We start from the raw sequence: 15,721 nt of genomic DNA, 5'->3' as shown, positions 1-15,721 counted from the left end.
CCGCTCGGTTCAAAGTCTCCCTTGACCACAAATGGCCTGAACTCTTTGCATGAACACCACCCTGTACATAACTCCATGTCCCCCTATATGGCCTTGCTTTTTGCTTTTTGAGCTAAAAAATTAACTTAACTTAACTATTTTCTTCTCCACTTTTTTCGAATAGGTTACAAAATTCCATTGGTTCTTACATATATATATAATATATATATATATATATATATATATATACACACACACACACATACATAATATCTTGCTCAGAACATTGACCTCCTGGAATCTGTCCAGAGACGTGCAACCAAACGCATACCCTCCATCAGACACCTACCATATTCTGAGCGCCTTGTTTCCCTGGGCATGGATTCACTGAAGCTCCGGCGTCTGGCGACGGACTTGGTAAACACCCACAAAGTTATCAACCACCTCACCAACAACAACACTGAACACCTTTTTGATCTTCATGTGTCTAACACACGTGGACATGCCTACAAAGTCAGAAAACAAAACAGCTCCCATGACTTTCGGACACATTTTTTCATGCTCAGAGTTGCTGAAGCGTGGAACAAACTGCCTGTGTCAGTTGTTGACTGCCATGACACTGCATCCTTTAAGGCCCTCATGCTTTCCGAAATCCGCCGAAACTACACCTGATTATATATACACTTTAGATGAGTTGTAGTGCACCTGAGCACTGTACACAATTATTATTATTATTATTTATTATAACACACACACATGTACACATATATAGCATATTGTTTCTATATTTTCCCAGGTTTGTTCCTCACAATCCTTGTCATTGACAAAATCGGCAGAAGATTCACAATTGGCGGGGAATTTATCATCTTTAGTATTTTCATGTTCTTCGTCAATATCTGTACCACAAGGTCAGTTGTTATTTTATACATTCTTTTACTCTTTTACTTGTTTCGGTCATTTTACTGCGGCTATGCTGGAGCACCGCCTTTAGTCAAGCAAATCAAACCCTTGACAACCAATGCTGGTGTGTTTACGTCCCCAGTCTGTGTTTGGCCTCCCCAACATCGCTTGACAATTGATGTTGGTATGTTTACGTCCCTGTAACATAGCGGTTTGGCAAAAGACACCGATAGAATAAGTACTGGGCTTACATTTGTGTGTCTGTGTTTGTCCTCCCCAACATCACTTGACAACCGATGTTGGTGTGTTTACGTCCCCGTAACTTAGCGGTTTGGCAAAAGACACCGATAGAATAAGTACAAGGCTTACGTTTGTGTGTCTGTGTTTGTCCTCCCCAACATCGCTTGACAACCGATGTTGGTGTGTTTACGTCCCCGTAACTTAGCGGTTTGGCAAAAGACACCGATAGAATAAGTACAAGGCTTACGTTTGTGTGTCTGTGTTTGTCCCCCCCAACATCGCTTGACAACCGATGTTGGTGTGTTTACATCCCCGTAACTTAGCGGTTCGGCAACAGACACCGATAGAATAATTACTAGGCTTACGTTTGTGTGTCTGTGTTTGTCCCCCCCAACATCGCTTGACAACCGATGTTGGTGTGTTTACATCCCCGTAACTTAGCGGTTCGGCAACAGACACCGATAGAATAATTACTAGGCTTACGTTTGTGTGTCTGTGTTTGTCCCCCCCATAATCGCTTGACAACCGATGTTGGTGTGTTTGCGTCCCCGTAACTTAGCGGTTCGGCAAAAGACACCGATAGAATAATTACTAGGCTTACGTTTGTGTGTCTGTGTTTGTCCCCCCCAACATCGCTTGACAACCGATGTTGGTGTGTTTGCGTCCCCGTAACTTAGCGGTTCAGCAAAAGACACCGATAGAATAATTACTAGGCTTACGTTTGTGTGTCTGTGTTTGTCCCCCCAACATCACTTGACAACCGATGTTGGTGTGTTTACGTCCCTGTAACTTAGTGGTTCGGCAAAAAGAGACCGATAGAATAAGTACTAGGCTTACAAAGAATAAGTTTATCAAAAGAATAAAAGAATATATGCACATATATATATATCAGTATGTCAGTTGCCACTACAACCACGACCACCACCACCACCACAGCCACTACTATCACAGCTACTGCCTTTACAACCATGACAATCACCTCCATCACCACCAACCTCCAACAATTCCACAGCCACCACAACCATGTTTTTGTCATAATGAATAATTATAATCATTAATAATTATAATTAAATAAGTAATTATAATTAGGTGCTACTCTCTTTTACTTGTTTCAGTCATTTGACTGCAGCCATGCTGGAGCATCGCCTTTAGTCGAGCAATTTGACCCCAGGACTTATTCTTTGTAAGCCCAGTACTTATTCTGTCGGCCTCGTTTGCCGAACCGCTAAGTTACGGGGACGTAAACACACCAGCAGCGGTTGTCAAGCGATGTTGGGGGGACAAACACAGACACACACACACACACACTCACACACACACACACAAACGCACAACTAACACACATACACTCACACACACTCACACACACACACACACACAAACACACACACATATATGTATACATACGACGGGCTTCTTTCAGTTTCCGTCTACCATATCCACTCGCAAGGCTTTGGTCAGCTCGAGGCTATAGCAGAAGACACTTGCCCAAGGTGCGACGCAGTGGGACTGAACCCAGAACTATGTGGTTGATAAGCAAGCTACTTACCACACAGCCACTCTTGCACTTATGTATATACATATATATATACGACGGGCTTCTTTCAGTTTCCGTCTACCATATCCACTCACAAGGCCTTGGTCGGCTCGAGGCTATAGCAGAAGACACTTGCCCAAGGTGCCACGCAGTGGGACTGAACTCGGAACCATGTGGTTGGCTACATTTGTTTTGTTTTTAATTATTGTTTCTATTTATTTTCTCTGCTCCAGGGAGGTGTTAATATTTTTCTTGTTTGTGGCCAGAGCTTTCATCTCCTCAGCCTTCATGGGGGCTTACGTCTACACACCAGAGGTAAGTGAACCGACAGAGGCTCATAAAGAAAGCTTTTGTTTTTCATTTCTTTAAATTTAATCATCCAATGTGATGACTTGGCAGACACCCATAAAATTATTAACCATCGTACAAACAATAACTCTGAGCACCTTTTCAAACTCCACCCGTCTAACACCCGTGGACATGTTTACAAAGTCAGAAAACAGCACAGCTCCTTCCATGACTTTAGGAAACATTTTTTCACGCTGAGAGTTGCTGAAGCATGGAACAAACTGCCGGCATCAGTTTTCTATGCACCAGGCTCCAACCTATCTGGCAGTGCTTGTACAGCTGGATGCCCTTCCTAACACCAATCACTCTGTGAGTGTAATGGGTGCTTTTTACGTGCCACTGGCACAGGGGCCAGAGGAGGCTGGCAAAGGCCACAATTGGTTGGTGCTTTTTACGTGCCACCAGGATGGAGGCCAGTCAGGGCGACACTGGCATCATCCACATTCGGATGGTGCTTTTTACTTGCCACCAGCATGGGTATCACAACTACAATTTCCATTTGATTTTTATTTTGATGTTGATGTACTTGACTCAATAGGTCTCCTCAAGCACAGCAGGTCACCCTATGATCCAAGGTTAGCACAGCAGGCCGTCTTGCGAGCCATGTAATTTATATATATATATATATATCACATGATCACATGACCGACCAGGCCAGCAGATGTTGCTACACATCGCTGGTCACAATGCGCTTCGCAGTGTTTTAGCCTTCAAATGATGCCACCCCGCTGGCTAAGCGAGCAGGCTAACAGAAGAAAGAGTGAGAAAAAGAGTGGTGAGCCCCTGCCGGAGCCTCGTGGAGCTTTTAGGTGTTTTCGCTCAATAAACACACACAACGCCTGGTCTGGGAATCGAAACTGCGATCCTACGACCATGAGTCCGTTGCCCTAACCACTGGGCCATTGCGCCTCCACATATATATATATATGTAAGATAAATTCAAGTACTAACATATAATAAATGAATATGTATTAATTCTCATCATCCGTATTTCAGATTTATCCAACGTCCATGCGAGCCATTGGTCTGGGAGCATGTAGTGCTATGGCTCGTATCGGGGCCATTATCACACCTTTTATAGCTCAGGTGAGTTGTTCCTTTTTTCACAGTGGCAACACATCAGCAGATTTATTGATTACTGTCTGAGCCTTACTGTTCCACTTTGCCTTGTGAGTGGATTGTCACCTCACAGCTCTATAACACACCATCATCACCACCATCACCACCACCACCACCGACACCACCACACCACCACAACCACCATTATCACCTCACAGCTCTATAACACATCATCACCACCACCACCACCACCACCACCACCGACACCACCACCACCACCACAACCACCATTATCACCTCACAGCTCTATAACACAACATCACCACCACCACCATCACCACCACCACCGACACCACCACCACCACCACAACCACCATTATCACCTCACAGCTCTATAACACACCATCATCATCACCACCATCACCACCACCACCACCACCGACACCACCACCACCACCACAACCACCATTATCACCTCACAGCTCTATAACACAACATCATCACCACCACCACCATCACCACCACCACCGACACCACCACCACCACCACAACCACCATTATCACCTCACAGCTCTATAACACACCATCATCACCACCACCACCCCACCACCACCACCATTATCACCTCACAGCTCTATAACACACCATCATCACCATCACCACCACCACCACCACAACCACCATTATCACCTCACAGCTCTATAACACACCATCATCACCACCACCACCGGAATCTTGGAGTTAGTACCCCGCGCTCTTAACCACTATGCCGTATGCCCGTGGACATATGGCTTAGTAGTTAATATAGAACTGTATTGCAAAGAATAAGTCCTGGAGACAATTTGTTTGACTAGAGGCGGTGCTCCAGCATGGCTGCAGTCAAATGACCGAAAGAAGTAAAAGAATTGAAGTTGAAATCAAATTCGGTGACTGGATCCGTAGCTAGTGGAGCGCTAAGAGTACCAAGTCATGACGCTTCCACGAGAGATTTTGAGCTCTCATAAGGAGGCGAGTGTAAGTTCCATCCAACCGCCTCTCAAGCTTCTTTGATAACGTCCAGGTTTCTGAGCCATATAGTAGAATTGGTTCGACTGTGGCTTTGAAGATTTTAAGTTTGAAATCTCAACAACACTGCAACCTATGGCTCTGAGATGATACAGGTGGTAGTTTCCCATATATTTGTACTTTGGTTGGATGACGCTTCCACGAGAGATTTTGAGCTCTCATAAGGAGGCGAGTGTAGGTTCCATCCAACCGCCTCTCAAGCTTCTTTGATAACGTCCAGGTTTCTGAGCCATATAGTAGAATTGGTTCGACTGTGGCTTTGAAGATTTTAAGTTTGAAATCTCAACAACACTGCAACCTATGGCTCTGAGATGATACTGGTGGTAGTTTCCCATATATTTGTACTTTGGTTGAATGACGCTTCCACGGGAGATTTTGAGCTCTCATAAGGAGGCGAGTGTAAGTTCCATCCAACCGCCTCTCAAGCTTCTTTGATAACGTCCAGGTTTCTGAGCCATATAGTAGAATTGGTTCGACTGTGGCTTTGAAGATTTTAAGTTTGAAATCTCAACAACCCTGCAACCTATGGCTCTGAGATGATACTGGTGGTAGTTTCCCATATATTTGTACTTTGGTTGGATGACGCTTCCACGGGAGATTTTGAGCTCTCATAAGGAGGTGAGTGTAAGTTCCATCCAACCGCCTCTCAAGCTTCTTTGATAACGTCCAGGTTTCTGAGCCATATAGTAGAATTGGTTCGACTGTGGCTTTGAAGATTTTAAGTTTGAAATCTCAACAACCCTGCAACCTATGGCTCTGAGATGATACTGGTGGTAGTTTCCCATATATTTGCATTTTGGTTGGATGGCGCTTCCACGAGAGATTTTGAGCTCTCATAAGGAGGTGAGTGTAGGTTCCATCCAACCGCCTCTCAAGCTTCTTTGATAACGTCCAGGTTTCTGAGCCATATAGTAGAATTGGTTCGACTGTGGCTTTGAAGATTTTAAGTTTGAAATCTCAACAACACTGCAACCTATGGCTCTGAGATGATACAGGTGGTAGTTTTCCATATATTTGTACTTTGGTTGGATGACTCTTCCACGAGAGATTTTGAGCTCTCATAAGGAGGCGAGTGTAGGTTCCATCCAACTGCCTCTCAAGCTTCTTTGATAATGTCCAGGTTTCTGAGCCATATAGTAGAATTGGTTCGACTGTGGCTTTGAAGATTTTAAGTTTGAAATCTCAACAACCCTGCAACCTATGGCTCTGAGATGATACAGGTGGTAGTTTTCCATATATTTGTACTTTGGTTGGATGACTCTTCCACGAGAGATTTTGAGCTCTCATAAGGAGGCGAGTGTAGGTTCCATCCAACCGCCTCTCAAGCTTCTTTGATAATGTCCAGGTTTCTGAGCCATAGAGTAGAATTGGTTCGACTGTGGCTTTGAAGATTTTAAGTTTGAAATCTCAACAACCCTGCAACCTATGGCTCTGAGATGATACTGGTGGTAGTTTTCCATATATTTGTACTTTGGTTGGATGACTCTTCCACGAGAGATTTTGAGCTCTCATAAGGAGGCGAGTGTAGGTTCCATCCAACCGCCTCTCAAGCTTCTTTGATAATGTCCAGGTTTCTGAGCCATATAGTAGAATTGGTTCGACTGTGGCTTTGAAGATTTTAAGTTTGAAATCTCAACAACCCTGCAACCTATGGCTCTGAGATGATACAGGTGGTAGTTTTCCATATATTTGTACTTTGGTTGGATGACTCTTCCACGAGAGATTTTGAGCTCTCATAAGGAGGCGAGTGTAGGTTCCATCCAACCGCCTCTCAAGCTTCTTTGATAATGTCCAGGTTTCTGAGCCATATAGTAGAATTGGTTCGACTGTGGCTTTGAAGATTTTAAGTTTGAAATCTCAACAACACTGCAACCTATGGCTCTGAGATGATACAGGTGGTAGTTTTCCATATATTTGTACTTTGGTTGGATGACTCTTCCACGAGAGATTTTGAGCTCTCATAAGGAGGCGAGTGTAGGTTCCATCCAACTGCCTCTCAAGCTTCTTTGATAATGTCCAGGTTTCTGAGCCATATAGTAGAATTGGTTCGACTGTGGCTTTGAAGATTTTAAGTTTGAAATCTCAACAACACTGCAACCTATGGCTCTGAGATGATACAGGTGGTAGTTTCCCATATATTTGTACTTTGGTTGGATGACTCTTCCACGAGAGATTTTGAGCTCTCATAAGGAGGCGAGTGTAGGTTCCATCCAACCGCCTCTCAAGCTTCTTTGATAATGTCCAGGTTTCTGAGCCATATAGTAGAATTGGTTCGACTGTGGCTTTGAAGATTTTAAGTTTGAAATCTCAACAACACTGCAACCTATTGCTCTGAGAAGATACAGGTGGTAGTTTTCCATATATTTGTACTTTGTTGGATGACTCTTCCACGAGAGATTTTGAGCTCTCATCAGGAGGCGAGTGTAGGTTCCATCCAACTGCCTCTCAAGCTTCTTTGATAATGTCCAGGTTTCTGAGCCATATAGTAGAATTGGTTCGACTGTGGCTTTGAAGATTTTAAGTTTGAAATCTCAACAACACTGCAACTTATTGCTCTGAGAAGATACAGGTGGTAGTTTTCCATATATTTGTACTTTGGTTGGATGACTCTTCCACGAGAGATTTTGAGCTCTCATAAGGAAGCGAGTGTAGGTTCCATCCAACTGCCTCTCAAGCTTCTTTGATAATGTCCAGGTTTCTGAGCCATATAGTAGAATTGGTTCGACTGTGGCTTTGAAGATTTTAAGTTTGAAATCTCAACAACACTGCAACCTATGGCTCTGAGATGATACAGGTGGTAGTTTCCCATATATTTGTACTTTGGTTGGATGACTCTTCCACGAGAGATTTTGAGCTCTCATAAGGAGGCGAGTGTAGGTTCCATCCAACGCCTCTCAAGCTTCTTTGATAATGTCCAGGTTTCTGAGCCATATAGTAGAATTGGTTCGACTGTGGCTTTGAAGATTTTAAGTTTGAAATCTCAACAACACTGCAACCTATGGCTCTGAGATGATACTGGTGGTAGTTTTCATATATTTGTACTTTGGTTGGATGACTCTTCCACGAGAGATTTTGAGCTCTCATAAGGAGGCGAGTGTAGGTTCCATCCAACGCCTCTCAAGCTTCTTTGATAATGTCCAGGTTTCTGAGCCATATAGTAGAATTGGTTCGACTGTGGCTTTGAAGATTTTAAGTTTGAAATCTCAACAACCCTGCAACCTCTGGCTCTGAGATGATACTGGTGGTAGTTTTCCATATATTTGTACTTTGGTTGGATGACTCTTCCACGAGAGATTTTGAGCTCTCATAAGGAGGCGAGTGTAGGTTCCATCCAACTGCCTCTCAAGCTTCTTTGATAACGTCCAGGTTTCTGAGCCATATAGTAGAATTGGTTCGACTGTGGCTTTGAAGATTTTAAGTTTGAAATCTCAACAACCCTGCAACCTATGGCTCTGAGATGATACAGGTGGTAGTTTCCCATATATTTGTACTTTGGTTGGATGACTCTTCCACGAGAGATTTTGAGCTCTCATAAGGAGGCGAGTGTAGGTTCCATCCAACCGCCTCTCAAGCTTCTTTGATAATGTCCAGGTTTCTGAGCCATATAGTAGAATTGGTTCGACTGTGGCTTTGAAGATTTTAAGTTTGAAATCTCAACAACACTGCAACCTATTGCTCTGAGAAGATACAGGTGGTAGTTTTCCATATATTTGTACTTTGGTTGGATGACTCTTCCACGAGAGATTTTGAGCTCTCATAAGGAGGCGAGTGTAGGTTCCATCCAACTGCCTCTCAAGCTTCTTTGATAATGTCCAGGTTTCTGAGCCATATAGTAGAATTGGTTCGACTGTGGCTTTGAAGATTTTAAGTTTGAAATCTCAACAACACTGCAACTTATTGCTCTGAGAAGATACAGGTGGTAGTTTTCCATATATTTGTACTTTGGTTGGATGACTCTTCCACGAGAGATTTTGAGCTCTCATAAGGAAGCGAGTGTAGGTTCCATCCACCGCCTCTCAAGCTTCTTTGATAATGTCCAGGTTCTGAGCCATATAGTAGAATTGGTTCGACTGTGGCTTTGAAGATTTTAAGTTTGAAATCTCAACAACACTGCAACCTATGGCTCTGAGATGATACAGGTGGTAGTTTCCCATATATTTGTACTTTGGTTGGATGACTCTTCCACGAGAGATTTTGAGCTCTCATAAGGAGGCGAGTGTAGGTTCCATCCAACTGCCTCTCAAGCTTCTTTGATAATGTCCAGGTTTCTGAGCCATATAGTAGAATTGGTTCGACTGTGGCTTTGAAGATTTTAAGTTTGAAATCTCAACAACACTGCAACCTATGGCTCTGAGATGATACTGGTGGTAGTTTTCCATATATTTGTACTTTGGTTGGATGACTCTTCCACGAGAGATTTTGAGCTCTCATAAGGAGGCGAGTGTAGGTTCCATCCAACTGCCTCTCAAGCTTCTTTGATAATGTCCAGGTTTCTGAGCCATATAGTAGAATTGGTTCGACTGTGGCTTTGAAGATTTTAAGTTTGAAATCTCAACAACCCTGCAACCTCTGGCTCTGAGATGATACTGGTGGTAGTTTTCCATATATTTGTACTTTGGTTGGATGACTCTTCCACGAGAGATTTTGAGCTCTCATAAGGAGGCGAGTGTAGGTTCCATCCAACTGCCTCTCAAGCTTCTTTGATAATGTCCAGGTTTCTGAGCCATATAGTAGAATTGGTTCGACTGTGGCTTTGAAGATTTTAAGTTTGAAATCTCAACAACCCTGCAACCTATGGCTCTGAGATGATACTGGTGGTAGTTTTCCATATATTTGTACTTTGGTTGGATGACGCTTCCACGAGAGTTTTGAGCTCTCATAAGGAGGCGAGTGTAGGTTCCATCCAACCGCCTCTCAAGCTTCTTTGATAATGTCCAGGTTTCTGAGCCATATAGTAGAATTGGTTCGACTGTGGCTTTGAAGATTTTAAGTTTGAAATCTCAACAACCCTGCAACCTCTGGCTCTGAGATGATACTGGTGGTAGTTTTCCATATATTTGTACTTTGGTTGGATGACTCTTCCACGAGAGATTTTGAGCTCTCATAAGGAGGCGAGTGTAGGTTCCATCCAACCGCCTCTCAAGCTTCTTTGATAATGTCCAGGTTTCTGAGCCATAGAGTAGAATTGGTTCGACTGTGGCTTTGAAGATTTCAAGTTTGAAGTCTCTACTTAGATTTGATGACCAGATCTTATGCATGTCATTACAGGCTGACCAGGCCATACCCATCACCTCACAGCTCTATAACACACCATCATCATCACCACCACCATCACCACACCATTATCCCGTCCTATACCACTATGACCTCATGCCACCACCACCAACACCATTATCACCTCACAGCTCTATGACACACCATCACCACCACTACCACCATCACCACCACACCATCACCACCACCACCACCACTACCACCATCACCACCACCACCACCACCACCACCACCACCACTACCACCATCATCACCACCACCACCATTATCACCTCACAGCTCTATAACACACCATCACCACCACCACCACCAGCACAACCACCACTACCACCATCACTACCATTACCACCACCACCACCACCACCGTCACCACCACCACCACCATCACCACCACCACCATCATCATCACCACCACTACCACCACACTCAACTCTCTCTCTCTCTCTCCTATTTTAGGTCCTCCTTAGTAAGTCCACTCACCTCGCCATATCGCTCTACGGCGTAGTCGCGCTGTTCGGGAGTGTAGCAGCTTTTGCTCTGCCGATTGAGACCAAAGGAAAATCACTAAAGGTGAGCACTATTGTTGTTGTTGTTGTTGTTGTTGTTGTTGTCACTGCTGTTGTAAAGGCCGGGAGCTGGCAGAATCGTTAGCATGCTGGGCAAAATGCTTAAAAACATTTTATCTGTCTTCACATCCTGAGTTCAAATTCTCCCGAGGTCAGCTTTGCTTTTCATCCTTTCGGGGTTGATAAAACAAGTACCAGTTGTGTGCTGGGGGTTCAACGTAACCACCTCCCTCATACCTCAAAATTGCTAGCCTTGTGCCAGAATTTGAAACCATTATTGTTATTATTATTATTATCATTATTATTATTATTATTATTATTATTATTATTATCATCATCATCATTAATACTATTATTATTATTATTATTATTATTATTATTATTATTATCATTATTATTGAGTGAGAGAGCAGTGCATGCCATCAAAGTGACACTGGGGTACAAATATATGAATCCCAGTATACCCATCATGACTACACGTCTAATAAGGGTACACCAGGCACATGCATCACAACCATATGTGTGTGACATGGTGATCTCATATCAAAATAAACAGCACATGACCTTGCAGGTGGGGCTCAGTTAGAATTTTCTTCAGATCGAGTAACCCATCCCGCTCAAAAGGTCCCTGAATAAGGGTTGTTTAAGGATGTTGAACGAAACACCCATGTTTCCAGAGGTGAATTATTCAAACCCCAAAGAACCCCTCTCAACACATGGCTATGATGCTCCCCCACTACTTCTGCTTGTGATCAGAGATGCACATATTGTCAGCCACTAAGGGACATGCTCATCTGGTTAAGGTCAAACAACTGACAAGCAAATCTGTGGTATTGAGCAGAATATTTGCTGTGGGCCATCTTTTATACCAAGACAAAACAATGTACATGATAACACTTCCAATCAGTTAGGATCAGAAGCCATGAGAGCCGCTGTCTGGTACTGCATCAGGGCATTTATTATTATTATCTTTTTTTTTTTTCTTCTTCTTTCAAATTTGCTTCCATTTCTTGCCGAGTGTCTTCCCGACTCCTAGGGCAAAGAAACTCATAGTATACATTGGTAGGACATTAAACTAAACTCACTAGTTCATTCATTTTTTTTTTTTGATAGAAATAAAGTTAAATTAAAATACACGGGTAGTGATAGTTCTCACATCGACAATGCTCTTCTCAATACGTGTGACGTACCAGTTAAGACAATCTTTTGCACTTCTTGCAGGGATGGTAAGCCAGGGATCTTTCTCGTATAATTTTCGGTTCCCTTCTTGATCATTCCTAGTGCTCCTACGATCACTGGTATTGTAACCGCCTTGAGATGCCACATTTTCTCAATTTCAATGAGCAGGTCATTATATTTTCTTCCCGACTCCTAGGGCAAAGAAACTCATAGTATACATTGGTAGGCCATTAAACTAAACTCACTAGTTCGTTAATTTTTATTTTTTATTTTTTTTAAAGTTAAATTAAAATACATGGGTAGTAATAGTTCTTTATTATTATTATTGTGGCCCATCTTTTATACTAAGAGGTGAGCTGGTAGAAATGTTAGCAGGTCGGGCGAAATGCTTAGTGGCATTTTGTCCACTGAGTACCAGTCGAGCACTGGGGCAGATGTAATCTACTTGACCCCCTCCCCTCAAAACATGTTGGCCCTGTGCCAAAATTTGAAACCTTGGTAAAAACCCACAAAGTTATCAACCACCTCACCAACAACAACACTGAACACCTTTTTGATCTCCATGTGTCTAACACACGTGGACGTGCCTACAAAGTCAGAAAACAACACAGCTCCCATGACTTTCGGAAACATTTCTTCACGCTCAGAGTTGCTGAAGCATGGAACAAACTGCCTGCGTCAGTGTTGTTGCTCTATGCACTGCATCCTTTAAGGCCCTCATGCTTTCCGAAATCCGTCGAAACTACACCTGATTATATATACACTTTAGATGAGTTTTAGTGCACCTGAGCACTGTACACAATGTTTATTATTATTATTATTATTATTATTATTGTTACTGCTTTTGCTGTTAGTTTTGGTGTTGTTGTTGTTGTTGTTAAAAATTTGAAAGGTGAAACTTTTAAAAATTTACTTTCAAATTCTTTTTCAGGATATCAGCGCCTCACAAGAAAAAGCTAAATCCCCTGAATAGAAACACTGCTGTACATAAGTAAATATATATATGTATACATGTATGTATGTATGTATGTTTGTATATATCTGTGTGTATATATATATATATATATACATGTATGTATGTATGTATGTTTGTATATATCTGTGTGTATATATATATATATACATGTATGTATGTATGTATGTTTGTATATATCTGTGTGTATATATATATATATACATGTATGTATGTATGTATGTTTGTATATATCTGTGTGTATATATATATATATACATGTATGTATGTATGTATGTTTGTATATATCTGTGTGTATATATATATATACATGTATATATGTATGTATGTTTGTATATATCTGTGTGTATATATATATATATACATGTATATATATATGTATGTATATATATCCTCTTTGGAAAAACGACTCTATTTTGTATATATGTGTGAATGTGTGTGTATATATGTACGTGTGAGTGTAGGTATATATATTTATATGTTGATACAGACACACACATACCTGTGGAAATGTATACATACACAAATACATATCTCTTCTCCCCCCCTCTCCCTGTATAAATATATATATATGTGTATGTATATATGTATGCATGTATTTGTTTGTTTGTGTGTGTGTGTGTGTGTGTGTGTATATATACATATATATATGTGTATATATATATATAAATATATATATATGTGTATATATATATATAAATATATATATATATATGTGTGTATATATATATATATATATAAATATATATATATATATATATATATATACACACATGTATATATGCGTGTTATGTATATATGCATGTCTTTATATATAGATGCATGTATGTACATATATGTGTGTGTGTGTGTGTGTGTATAGATGTAGATATATGCATACATAAGCATATCTATGCATATATACACATACACAAACATCTACACATTCATATATACATACATCATTATAGACACATGTATATAAATATCAAAAGAATGCATTTTAACATTTTTTTTCCTTTTCTGTTGCTGCTCAATATATAAAGACAATAGAATCCTGACTATTGCTTTAAAACACAATACCTGTTTTATCCCATAATGCTCCAGTGTGTATTTATATAATGCTCAACAAAGTGGCACTGCTGTGGTGCAGATGGTAGTGCCAGCCTAAATATCTACCATTAGTTACATGCGTCTACATTTGGAGTTTAAATCATGTTTGGTTCAACTCTACTATTCGTCCCTCCAGGGGTCTGTGAAAATAGATATCAGCAAAGCGCAGGCAAATGTGAGGGTTGGTTGTATGTGTTGATCTAAATTGAGGGTTCCTAAACTTGCAAGTTGGGCAAATTTGCTTTTTATGGATTTGTACATATTTTTTAGATTATAGCTTTCTGAAAATTTTTGATTTAGGGCTAGTTTCTAAGAAAAAAAAGGAAAAAAAAAATTGAACTTTATTTTTGTTTCTTTATAACAATTTGACTTTTATGATCTGTATCATCGTCATCATCACCATCACTATCATCGTCATCATTTTTCAATGTCGACTTTTCCATGTTTGCATGAGTCAGATGGAATTCGTTGAGGCAGACCTTTTTTTTTACCATGGCTGGATGCTCCTCCTGTCACCAACCATTGCTTGTTCGCAAACAAGGCAATTTCCCCCCCCCCTCGTAGCTAGACATGTTTTTCATGAAAGACTGGAAACAAACAACACTGCTTGTATGACGGTGACACTCATTTACAACTATTATGAATTGTCAACGCGCAAGAGTGGCTTTCTAGGTGCAGTAGTGGTTGTGTAGGCGCAGGAGTGGCTGTGTAAAAAGTCCCCTGCATATACACGTTTGCATTATGTTATATATACAATAATAATTAAGTATGTTACTGTATACATTTTTACAAACCAAGGACGTTATATAGAACTCCTAGAGAAGGGGTGCGTATTATACACGAGGTTTTTCAGAGCTACAGCCCCCTAAAAATCCCCTGCGTATTATACACAAGGTTTAGGTTTTTCAGAGGTACAGCCTCCTAAAAATCCCCTGCGTATACACGTTTACATTGTTATATATACAATAATAATAAAGGACGTTACCGTATACATTTTTACAAACCAAGGACGGTATATAGACCTCCTTGACTCAATTTAGAGAAGGGGTGCGTATTATACACAAGGCTTAGGTTTTTCAGAGCTACAGCCCCCTAAAAATCCCCTGCGTATTATACACAAGGTTTAGGTTTTTCAGAGGTACAGCCTCCTAAAAATCCCCTGCGTATACACGTTTACATTGTTATATATACAATAATAATAAAGGACGTTACTGTATACATTTTTACAAACCAAGGACGGTATATAGACCTCCTTGACTCAATTTAAGAGAAGGGGTGCATATTATACACAAGGCTTAGGTTTTCAGAGCTACAGCCCCCTAAAAATCCCCTGCGTATTATACACAAGGTTTAGGTTTTTCAGAGGTACAGCCCCCTAAAAATCCCCTGCGTATTATACACAAGGCTTAGGTTTTCAGAGCTACAGCCCCCTAAAAATCCCCTGCGTATTATACACAAGGTTTAGGTTTTTCAGAGCTACAGCGCCCTAAAAATCTCCTGCGTATTATA

The 15,721-nt window shown here is 41.2% G+C and overlaps 1 protein-coding gene across 1 annotated transcript in view; it reads left to right on the top strand.

Annotated features, from left to right (window-relative positions):
* LOC115226202 (synaptic vesicle 2-related protein-like) overlaps positions 1 to 13,220 on the top strand; it is a 59,303-nt gene extending 46,083 nt beyond the window's left edge. The window contains exons 12-16 of the mRNA XM_029797217.2: positions 776 to 887; positions 2,890 to 2,971; positions 4,001 to 4,090; positions 10,859 to 10,972; positions 13,079 to 13,220. Of these exons, the coding sequence (XP_029653077.1) occupies positions 776 to 887; positions 2,890 to 2,971; positions 4,001 to 4,090; positions 10,859 to 10,972; positions 13,079 to 13,120 (440 nt within the window). The 3' untranslated portion in view covers positions 13,121 to 13,220. The remainder of the gene's footprint in view (positions 1 to 775; positions 888 to 2,889; positions 2,972 to 4,000; positions 4,091 to 10,858; positions 10,973 to 13,078) is intronic.
* The last annotated feature ends 2,501 nt before the right edge of the window (positions 13,221 to 15,721 follow it).

Source organism: Octopus sinensis, linkage group LG29 (assembly GCF_006345805.1).
Source record: "Octopus sinensis linkage group LG29, ASM634580v1, whole genome shotgun sequence".
Taxonomy (NCBI): Eukaryota; Metazoa; Mollusca; class Cephalopoda; order Octopoda; family Octopodidae; genus Octopus; species Octopus sinensis.
Note: the sequence above shows the minus strand (reverse complement) of the source record. Positions and strands in the feature narration are given on the sequence as shown.